General features: G+C 41.5%; 2 protein-coding genes across 3 annotated transcripts in view; both read left to right on the top strand.

Annotated features, from left to right (window-relative positions):
* LOC116460316 (HLA class II histocompatibility antigen, DRB1 beta chain) overlaps nt 1–11,846 on the top strand; it is a 121,752-nt gene that overhangs the window by 35,513 nt on the left and 74,393 nt on the right. The gene's annotated exons all lie outside the window — the stretch shown is intronic.
* LOC116460315 (HLA class II histocompatibility antigen, DQ beta 1 chain) overlaps nt 1–11,846 on the top strand; it is a 198,197-nt gene that overhangs the window by 160,895 nt on the left and 25,456 nt on the right. Inside the window, exons 6-7 of one of the 2 annotated variants that reach the window (XM_032141378.2) lie at nt 450–473; nt 1,063–1,840. The exons of the other annotated variant lie outside the window; for it this stretch is intronic. Of the exons in view, the coding sequence (XP_031997269.2) occupies nt 450–473; nt 1,063–1,076 (38 nt within the window). The 3' untranslated portion in view covers nt 1,077–1,840. Of the gene's footprint in view, nt 1–449; nt 474–1,062; nt 1,841–11,846 lie in introns of those variants that run through there. 2 annotated transcript variants of the gene reach the window in all.

Here is an 11,846-nt window from a genome sequence, read left to right as displayed (position 1 = left end):
CTGCGACCCAGACCCTTTGTTCAGAGAGGTCCTGTCTTTAGACATAGCTCTTTCCTCCTGACCCTGAGAGGAAGAAGGCTAGGCTGGAGGTGGGAGGAGACAGGACAAGATTGGAAAAGGCATTGGAATCTGATTTTACTGGTTGAAAGGTAGCCCTGTCACAGAGCTGACTGATAGAGCTTATTGCAGGACACCCTTACCATTTATCATTGTCTCACTGGCTCCTTTCCAAAAGCTTCCTCTATTAAGAGGTCAGAGCCTCAGCCTCCTTGCCTTCTAGTGACAATTTCCTTTGTTTTAGGGGATTTTAAATTAGGGTGCTTAAGGCCTTGAAGAACATGGGTGGGAAGAGAATATAACTAATGAAGTCATGTGTGTCATTTTCCTTTGGGATGAGAGCGTGGCTGTTTGTGTAATGAGATCTTTCTCTGCATAACTTCCTTTTGTAGGACCTCAAGGGCCTCCACCAGCAGGTAATATTTCAGCCGTGATCCAGTATGGGGAGGGCACAGGTATAAGGGGGAAGAGCATGAGCTGAGTGTACCTGATCACATGGTCTCTGTTCATGGCCTGTTTTCTGCTATGAGGATCAAGACTTATGGGAGAAGTTTGCCAGTTTCTGGGAATCTCCAGAGGTTGTTCCCCAGAACCAAGCCTTAACTTTGGGGAGCCAGAACCACAGCTTAAATGTTACACATTAGGATGATGCCCACTTTGTGCCACACTTTGGTGGCTACTGCCTGTAGGCTTTTTCCAGTGACTGAAAGAGGCCACTAGTGGTGGAGATGAGGTATCATCCAATTTCCTAAAAAGACTGAACCCTTCATATTCCCCAGAAGAATAACAGCTGTTCCCCCACTTCCCACACATCTGCATCAAGCCGAAGTTCTGTGTCCTCATCAGCTGATTTCACCTTTGCACAGATCTTGGGGGAGGTGATGACGATATACCCTGGACCTCAACTTTCTCTGTCTGAAGTTGCAGGGGGCCCCTGAGAGGTAGGGGAGATGACAGGCCCGCCAGCATACCCTGTGCTGATCCCTCCTCTTCTCTCTCCTCCAGGGCTCCTGCATTGATTCCTGAGACTATTTTAACTGGGATTGGTTATCGCTCTTCTGTAATGCCTGCTTGTCCCTGCCCAGAATTCCCAGCTGCTTGTGTCAGCCTGTCTCCCTGAGATCAGAGTCCTACAGTGGCTGTCATGCAGCCACCAGGTCATCTCCCTTCATCCCCACCCCAAGGCGCTGGCTGTGACTCTGCTTCCTGCACTGACCCAGAGCCTCTGCCTGTGCATGGCCAGCTGCGTCTACCGAGGCCCCTAGGGGTTTCTGTTTCTATTCTCTCCTCAGACTGCTCAAGAGAAGCACATGAAATCCATTACCGGACTTCAGAGCTTTTTTACATAATTAAACACGATCCTGAGTTATCTGTATTCTCAACTTCCTTAATTGAGCAGAGGCAGGAAATCACTGCAGAATGAAGGAACATACCTTGAGGTGACCCAGCTAACCTGTGGCCAGAAGGAGGGTTGTACCTTGAAAAGACACTGAAAGCATTTTGGGGTGTGAAGTAAGGGTGGGCAGAGGAGGTAGAAAATCAATTCAATTGTCACATCATTCATGGTTCTTTAATATTGTTGTTCAGTGCAGTGGCCTGAGAATCTCCCAGCCTCTCTTCTGGTTTGATGAGTGCTGTGTAAGTAAGCATTGTGGAATTGTTTGGGGTCATATGTAGTGATCCTTGGTCACTGGTGTTTCAAACATTCTGGAAAGTCACATTGATCAAGAATAATTTTTATTTTTAAGAAAGCAAAACCAGCAATAAAAGTACTATTTTTGAGTCTAAATGATAGAAGCCCAAATATATTTTGTTCATGGTACAAAGGAAGCCTAGAGTCAAGTTGATTTCGGAATTGACTAGTTCCAGATATTCAATGAGATCTTCACCTCCCTCTTTCTGTTATATCTCTATCTGGGCATCCGTCTCTCTCTGTGTCTCTTTGTCCCTATATAGTTCTTTCAGAGTGTCTCTTTGCATCTTGTCTCTGTCCTCTTGTTGTGTCTTTCACTACACTGTTGCCTTTCTATTTTTCTAATCCATTGTCACTATTTATCTGCATTTTTTCTATCTCCATGTTTCCTTTTGCATCTATTTTTCTGCATTGCTCTTCCTTATCACTTCATATCTTCTTTCTCTCTCTCTCTCTCTCTCTCTCTCTGTGTGTGTGTGTGTGTGTGTGTGTGTCTGTCTGTCTCTGTTATATATGTTTCTAGACTGTCTACCAGAGTTTTAACAACTTTAGGAAAGATTCTGATTGGCCAAGCCTGGGTAACATGCACACCTCTCAAACACACCGTCCTGTGCAGGGGATGCTGACAGCCAGCATTGTGCCCATCCCTCTTATTAGGAAGGAGGACTGGATTTTCCAGATCCTTGTGGTCCTGGAAATGACTTCCAGTGTGCAGATGTCTACGCCAGCCATGTGGAGCACCTCAGCCTCCAGAGCCTCCTCACAGTGGAGGGGTGTAAGGGGAAGTTTGTTTCTTGTGGAGCCCACAGGACAAATGGCAGAGCTCCCTCTGGTTCTAAGGTCCCTCACTGGGGGTACCTGTTCACAGCCATTCCATTCCTTGTCTGAGCTCCCTTTGTCATTGACATAGTAACCTGTTGATTCCTGATGACACTCTCTTCCCAGTTATGAGGAAGGTCACTACATACTGTGGCCCCTTTGATGTGGACCCAGCCCTGAAGCTCTCAGTCTCTGAGTTTCATCATAAAGACAGAGTCTGGGAGCTTCTGCGAAGTTATGGAAGGCCATGAGCCTGAAAGCAGATATCCCATCTTCCTTTCTCCCTCACCCACACACTGGGCCTGAGGAGTCTTTGGCAGGCTCTTCCTTCTTATGGACAAGGTGAGAGTGGAGAACTAGGTCCCCTTGGGACCTTCATCTCCTGTACTCCAGGCTGTCATGCAGGTCCTCAGACAGGGACACTGGCACACAAAGGGGCACCAACACTTGAGATTCTGCTCCCCAGGGTTATAGTATGAATTTTCCCCAAGCAAAATGCTGAACGGAGTCAAAAGTTTTGTGCCGATTTTGTCGTCTTCCTCAGGTTGGGCATTGTCATTCACCGTCGGGATCAAAAGGGAGTGATGCTTTTGGGGAAATGGTGAAGGCATGTGCTGGGTTGTCCAGGGTGTCCTCAGTCTCTATGTGTAGCTCTTACTTTTGACTCTGCAAAGGGAAGAGGCAGGGCTGGGGATTGAACCAGACTCAAAGTTTAGGGAGACATCGAGATCTGATTTTTCTAGTTGAAGCATAAGCCCTATAATCCAGGTGGGTAGTAGATTATATTCTAGGACATTCTTACAGTTCAACATCGTCACACTGAGCACATGCTGGAAGATTCTTCATTAACGAAAGGGTCAAAATCTTCTCTTTCTTCCATAGAAACTTTCATAGAAACAACTATTTTTTTGCACCCATATTTCATTGGATAGTATGATCTTTAATGGGTAATTTAATTAAAATGACAAGTATAACCTGTAAAGAACTGAGTCTTAGCATATAACTTGGAGGAAAGTGTGTGGGTGTTCTAGAGAAAAACTTACCAGTCTTGAGCATTTGTCCTTACCTTAGATAATAACAGTATATCTTTTGGAGACAGTGGTGCTCGCCAATATTCCAAATCTCCTGTACATTTCCCAGTCTTTTCTGCTGTTAGGTTGGGGTCATATGACTGACAGTAGCCAAAGGAACTTGCAAGTAGGTGCATGATTGTGTATGAGATGCTGGAAACTCCATAACCTGAGTCACTTGAATAACTGTGGAATTAAGTCTCCTTATTAAGTTAAGCCACTGAGATCTACTTTTTACTGTGGGTTAAGATCTTATTGCAACATAACCTTGCCCTTCCTGGTTATCATTAAATGTTTAACTTAAGGAACAGAGTTCTTAAGTTAATAGGGTGAATCAATTGAGTTAATGGAAGTTAAGGGATGATTTTTAAAAACAAAAAAATAAAAAAACCAGAAAACTTTATTTGAACAAGAAAAAGTTAAGAATGTTGCACTTCAAAAGAATTTAAAATTCATTAATTATTTTTAATTGACAAATAACTGTGCATTTACAGGGTACTATGTGACTTTTTGATACATGTGATTAAACCAGGTTAATTAAAATATCCATTACTTCACTTTTTTGGTGGCATGAATATTTAAAATCTCTCTTAGCAATTTCCATTTTTTTTTTTTTTTGAGACAGAGTCTTGCTCTGTTGCCCAGGCTGGGGTGCATTGGTGACATCTCTACTCACTGCAACCTCTGCCTCTGGGATTCAAGCAATTCTCCTGCCTCAGCCTCCTGAGTAGCTGTGACTACAGGCGTGCGCCACCATGCCTGGCTAATTTTTGTATTTTTAGTAGCCACAGGGTTTCACCATGTTGGCCAGGCTGATCTCAAACTCCTGACCTCAGGTGATCCACCTGCTTTGGCCTCCCAAAGTGCTGGGATTGCAGGTGTGAGCCACCACGCCCGGCTGCAATTTTCAAATATGCAATACAATTGACCCTCTGTATCTGTGGGTTCCACATCCTCTGATTCATTCAACTGTGGATTGAAAATATTTAGAAAAAAATGAAAAATAACAATATAACAATAAAAATAATTTCAATTCAAAAACAACACAGTATAACAACTATATACATAGCATTTACATTGCATTGGGTATTATAAGTAATCTAGAGATGATTTAAAGTATATGAGAGGATAGGCTTAGATTATATGCAAAAACTAAGCCATTTTTAATACGGGACTTGAACGTTCTCAGATTTTGGTACACAGAGAGGGTCCTGGAGCCAATCCCTCATGGATGCCGAGGGACGAAGTGCATTATTATTAACCGTAGTCACCATGCTGTACAATCGATCTCCAGCACTTATTCGTCCTGTCTAACTGAAGCTTTGTATTTTGTTTGTTTGTTTTGAGACAGGGTCTAGTTCTGGCTGGAGTGCAGTGGTACAATCACGGCTCACTGCAGCCTTGACTTCCTAGGCTCAGTCGGTCCTCCCACCTCAGTCTCTGGAGTAGCTGGGACTACTGGTATGCGCCACCATGTCTGGCTAATTTTTGTATTTTTGTGAAGACAGAGTTTCACCATGCTGCCCAGCTGGTCTTGAACTTCTGGGATCAACCAATCCACCTGCCTCAGCCTCCCAAAGTAGTGGGATTACAGGCATAAGCCACCACACCCTGCCCTTCTTTGTACTTTTTGACCAACATCTTCTCATTCCTCCTTGCCCCTCTCCCTGCTACCCCTATTCCCCCACCTGCCGTGATTTTGACTTTTTTAGATTCCACATATAAGTGAGGTCATGTGGTATTTGTCTTTCTGTGCCTGGCTTATTTCACTTAACATAATGTCTCCCAGGTTCATCCATGTTGTAAATGATGTAGAAGATCTCCTTCTTTTATAAGGCTGAATAGTATTCCATTGTGTATATAGACCAGTTTCTTTATCCACTCGTCTGCTCATGGACACTTAGGTTGACTCCATCTCTTGGCCATTGTGAGTAGTGCTGCGATGAACATGGGAGTACAGATATCTCTTTGATACACTGATTTCATTTTCTTTGCAGATGTACCCAGGAGTGAAATTGCTGGATCATGTGATAGTTCCATTTTTAATTTTTAAATAGATGATGAATTTTAAAAACCATTTATCTGGGCCGGGCACAGTGGTTCACGCCTGTAATCCTAGCACTTGGGAGGCCGAGGTGCGTGGATCACCAGGTCAAGAGTTCAAGACCAGCCTGGCCAACATAGTGAAACCCCGTCTCTATTAAAAATACAAAAATTAGCCGGGCGTGGCAGCACATACCTGTAGTCCCAGCTACTCGGGAGGCTGAGATGGGAGAATTGCTTGAACCCAGGAGGCGGAGGTTGCAGTGAGCTGAGACCATGCCACTGCATTGCAGCCTGAGTGACAGAGTGAGACTCTGTCTGAAAAACAACAACAACAAAAACAAAAAACCATACATTTATTTGTTTGTTTTCTTCCACATGAATATATATGTCTTCCCAAGAACTAGAACACCGTTTCTATTGTGGATGCTGTTCTGTTCTAATTAACTCCCTTTGGGACTGAAGTATTTATTCTCTCATTGGTGGGAATGTTGCTAGCTGACTGCCCTTAGCTGTCAGTCATCCCCTGGAATTGTCTTAGATGATGAAAACTGCCTCATAGGATTTTACTCCACTTCCCAGGAAAAACCTACCTATAATGACTGGTCAGTGTGGGGATATAAATGTCCTAAACCCTTTCCCTAATTTGGGCCAACTCTGAAGGGGTCTTACAGCTTCAGAACTCCCTAGGGGTTAGGCTGAAGAATTTTTGTGACTGAATGATAGTCCAATTTCTAAAACCCTACTTTAATTCATAAGCCTTCTTACCTAATTCTTTTGGTTACAAATGTAATTTAAATGTAGTGATTTTTGTGACTTCTTCCTTACCTATGGGCAATGTCTCTTTTCTCCTTCTTAGAAGATGAAGTTATTGATATTGTTACCCTTCATTTCCCCTCCACTTTATGCTTCCACTTGCCAAAATGAAGTACATGCACCCTTTTTTCAATATTGTCAAAGCTGACAATTTTGACATTCTACTGTAACACTAAGCATCCTTGGGCTTTGCTCGTAGCTTAATTCTAAAAGTTAAAAAAATTGTTAATCGTTCTCTAGATATCACTCATGTATCAGACATTCTTTGCTTGCCACGGAACTACTGTAGTAGGATCCCTTTTCAGTGAGGTCCTGCATTAAATTCAGTTTCCTGGATTCCTTACCTTCCCATTTCCTGATTAACAGTTTCACTTTACTAAGTAATATCCTTAGTCAATTTCTAATAAAACTATGTGTGGTAGGTAAAATTTATGTCCTTTCATATCCAACGGTATTTTTATTCTTTCTCTGTGCCTGATTGTGATTTTGAAAAGGTCTACATTTATTAATAAAAATAATTTTCCATTAGAACTTCAAGGCCTTTCTCATTATCTTAGTAATAGAAGCTTCTAGGAGTCCGAATTTCTGTCTGTTGTCAGTTAGTTTCATTCTGGTTTCCCTCACTGGAATATTTTCTGATGTTTCTTTAACCCTTGAGGTTCTGAAATTTTGAAAATGATTTATTTCGAGATGAGTCTTTATTAATTTTGATGAATACCTGACAATACCTTTCTATGTAAAGAATTGGGTCCTTAATATTTGGAAAATTTTCCCTTATTGTTTTGATAATTTTCTCCCTTCATCTTCTCTGTTGGTCTCTCTAGCTCTGTAACCTGAGGTTGGACTTCCTTGGTCTATTCTCTGTTTTATCTTTTCTACCATATATCACTTTTCTTTGTCTTTTTTTATTTTTTTTTTTGAGACGGAGTCTGGCTCTGTCGCCCAGGCTGGAGTGCAGTGGCACGATCTCGGCTCACTGCAAGCTGCGCCTCCCAGGTTCACACCATTCTCCTGCCTCTGCCTCTCCAGTAGCTGGGACTACATGCGCCCACCACCACGCTTGGCTAATTTTTTGTATTTTTAGTAGAGACGGGGTTTCACTGTGTTAGCCAGGATGGTCTCCATCTCCTGACCTCGTGAGCCACCCGCCTCGGCCTCCCAAAGTGCTGGGATTACAGGCGTGAGCCACCGTGCCCGACCGTGTCTTTTAAAATGTCAGTGAGATTTTCATGATTACATTTTTCAACATTTCTATTAAATTTTCCAATTGTTTGTAGCATTCTATTATTACTTTTACAGATTAAGAATTCTTTTTTGGCCAGGCGCGGTGGCTCAGGCCTGTAATCCCAGCATTTTGGGAAGCCGAGGGAGGCGGATCATGAGGTCAGGAGATCGAGACCATCCTGGCTAACACGGTGAAACCCCATCTCTACTAAAAATATAAAAATTTAGCAGGGTGTGGTGGCAGGCTCCTGTAGTCCCAGCTACTCGGGAGGCTGAGGCAGGAGAATGGCGTGAACCCAGGAGGCAGAGCTTGCAGTGAGCGGAGATCGCACCACTGCACTCCAGCCTGGGCATCAGAGCAAGACTCCGTCTCAAAAAAAAAAAAAGAATTCTTTATATTATTATTATAATTATATTTTAAGCTCTAGGGTACATGTGCACAACGTGCAGGTTTGTTACATAGGTATACCTGTGCCATATTGGTTTGCTGCACCCATCAACTCGTCATTTACATTAGGTATTTCTCCTAACGCTATCCCTCCTGTAGCCCCCAACTCCCTGACAGGCTCCAGTGTGTAATGTTCACCTCCCTGTGTCCATGTGTTCTCATTGTTCAACTCCCATTTATGAATGAGAACATGCAGTGTTTGATTTTCTGTCCTTGTGATAGTTTGCTCAGAATGGTGGTTTCCAGCTTCACCCATGTCCCTGCAAAGGACGTGAACTCATCCTTTTATATGGCTGCATAGTATTCCATGGTGTATATGTGCCACATTTTCTTTATCCAGTCTATTATTGATGGACATTTGGGTTGGTTCCAAGTCTTTGCTATTGTGAATAGTGCTGCAATAAACATACATGTGCATGTGTCTTTATAGTAGCATGATGTATAATCCTTTGGGTATATACCCAGTAATGGGATCACTGGGTCAAATGGTATTTCTAGTTCTAGATCCTTGAGGAATCGCCACACTGTTTTCCACAATGGTTGAACTAATTTACACTCATACCAACAGTGTAAGAGTGTTCCTATTTCTCCACATCCTCTCCAACATCTGTTGTTTCCTGACATTTTAATGATCACCATTCTAACTGGCGTGAGATGGTATCTCATTGTGGTTTTGATTAGCATTTCTCTGATGACCAGTGATGATGAGCATTTTTTCATATGTTTGTTGGCTGCATAAATGTCTTCTTTTGAGAAGTGTCTGTTCATATCCTTTGCCCACCTTTTGATGAGGTTTTTTTTTGATGATGTTTGTTTTTTTCTTGTAAATTTGTTTAAGTTCTTTGTAGATTCTGGATATTAGCCCTTTGTCAGATGGATAGATTGCAAAAAATTTCTCCCATTCTGTAGGTTGCCTGTTCACTCTGATGATAGTTTCTTTTGCTGTGCAGAAGCTCTTTAGTTTAATTAGATCCCATTTGTCAATTTTGCCATTGCTTTTGGTGTTTTAGACATGAAGTCTTTGCCCATGCCTATGTCCTGAATGGTATTGCCTAGGTTTTCTTCTAGGGTTTTCATGGCTTTAGGTTTTATGTTTAAGTCTTTAATCCATCTTGAGTTAATTTTTATATAAGGTGTAAGGAAGGGATCCAGTTTCAGCTTTCTACATATGGCTAGCCAGTTTTCCCAGCACTATTTATTAAATAGGGAATCCTTTCCCCATTGCTTGTTTTTGTCAGGTTTGTCAAAAATCAGATGGTCGTAGATGTGTGGTATTATTTCCGAGGACTCTGTTCTGTTCCAATTGTCTATATATCTGTTTTGGGACCAGTACCATGCTGTTTTGGTTACTGTAGCCTTGTAGTACAGTTTGAAGTCAGGTAGCATGATGCCTCCAGCTTTGTTCTTTTGGCTTAGTCTTGTCTTGGCTATGTGCGCTCTTTTTTAGTTTCATGTGAAATTTAAAGTAGTTTTTTCCAATTCTGTGAAGAAAGTCAGTGATAGCTTGATGGAGATGGCATTGAATCTATAAATTACCTTGGGCAGTATGGCCATTTTCATGATATTGATTCTTCCTATCCATGAGCATGGAATGTTCTTTCGTTTGTTTGTGTGCTGTTTTTTTCGTTGAACATAGGTTTGTAGTTCTCCTTGAAGAAGTCCTTCACATCCCTTGTAAGTTGGATTCCTAGGTGTTTTATTCCCTTTATAGTAATTGTGAATGGGAGTTCACTCATGATTTGGCTCTCTTTTTGTCTGTTGTTGGTGTATAGGAATGCTTGTGATTTTTGCACATTAATTTTGTATCCTGAGACTTTGCTGAAGTTGCTTATCAGCTAAAGAAGATTTGGGGCTGAGACGATGGGGTTTTCTAAATATACAATCACGCATCTGCAAATAGACAATTTGACTTCCTCTTTTCCTAATTGAATACCCGTTATTTCTTTCTTTTGCCTAATTGCCCTGGCCAGAACTTCCAATACTATATTGAATAGGAGTGGTGAGAGGGGCATCCTTGTCTAGTGTCGGTTTTCAAAGGCAATGCTTCCAGTTTTTGCCTATTCAGTATGATATTGGCTGTGGGTTTGTAATAAATAGCTCTTATTATTTTGAGATATGTTCCATCAGTACCTAGTTTATTGAGAGTTTTTAGCATGAAGCACTGTTGAATTTTGTTGAAGGCCTTTTCTGCATCTATTGAGATAATCATGTGGTTTTTGCCGTTGGTTCTGTTTATGTGGCGGATTACATTTATTGATTTGCATATGTTGAACCAGCCTTGCATCCCAGGGATGAAGCCAACTTGATCGTGGTGGATAAGCTTTTTGATGTGCTGCTGGATTTGGTTTGCCAGTATTTTACTGAGGATTTTCACATTGATGTTCATCAGGTATATTGGCCTAAAATTCTCTTTTTTTGTTGTGTCTCTGCCAGGCTTTGGTATCAGGATGATGCTGGCCTCATAAAATTCTAATTAGAAAGATTTAAAACTTGTTTGCTGTTACATGAGCTTTCTCTATTAAATCTGTAATAATTTTCATGTTATTTTATTCTCATCTTCTCTTTCATATTGTTAGAGTTTCTCGAACATTTGCTCTGCCCTCCTCAATCTTGTCCTTTACATACTATATACCATCTTATTTTATCTCAGGATACATTTCTTCAAGCCACCGCTAAACCCCCCAAATTATACCTGGTTCCTGTGCGACACTCTCTTGTTTTACCTCATTCTTTTTCTTTATCAATTATTCAGAGTTTGTAATTATATGTTTGTGGAATTATGTAATATATGTATATTTCTTCCCACTGTAGTGTAAGTTCTATGAAGACAATGAATGTATCTCTTTTCACATTATTTTAATGATACTTATAACAAAGTATGGTACTTATTGCTATAATGTTACTCCATGAACATTTTTGCATTTTTGATGAATTAATGAACATATAAACAAGTCTGGGGGCTTAGTATGGCCAATAAAAATACTTTGCTCTCCTTTGCTATTATTAGTTCTTGCATACACATTCTTTAGAGTTGCATTTCTGAGAGGTTCCCATAGACTTAGGAAGGATTTGGATACTCAGGGTTTCCTAACTGATAAAAACAAGAAGAGCCTAAAATCTAACATAACTTCAAACAGAATGCTTCTCTATGTTTATGGGAATTTCCTGGAATGCATGTTTTAAAAACTTTGCATTACAGAAAACTTCAACTATGTACAGTAGTAGAGAGAAGAGTATCATGTTTTTTGTTTGTTTGTTTGTTTGTTTGTTTTTGACAGAATCTTGCTCTGTAGCCCAGGCTGGAGTGCAATGGCATGATCTCAGCTCACTGCAACCTCTGCCTCGTGGGTTCAAGCGATTCTCCTGCCTCAGCCTCCCAAGTAGCTGGCATTACAGGCACCCGCCACCATGCCCAGCTAATTTTTTATATTTTTAGTAGAGACAGGGTTTCACCGTGTTGGCCAGAATGGTCTCGAACTCCTGACTTCAGGCAATCCACCCTCCTTGGCCTCTCAAAGTGCTGGGATTACAGGCGTGAGTCACCGCGCCTGGCTGAGTACCATGTTTTAAAAATATCGCAAGGACAAAAAACCAAACACCGCATGTTCTCTCTCATAGGTGGGAACTGAACAATGAGAACACATGGACACAGGAAGGGGAACATCACACTCCGGGA

The sequence above is a fragment of the Hylobates moloch genome, unplaced genomic scaffold, assembly GCF_009828535.3.
Source record: "Hylobates moloch isolate HMO894 unplaced genomic scaffold, HMol_V3 SCAFFOLD_20, whole genome shotgun sequence".
Taxonomy (NCBI): domain Eukaryota; kingdom Metazoa; phylum Chordata; class Mammalia; order Primates; family Hylobatidae; genus Hylobates; species Hylobates moloch.
This window is presented reverse-complemented; position numbering and strand designations above follow the sequence as displayed.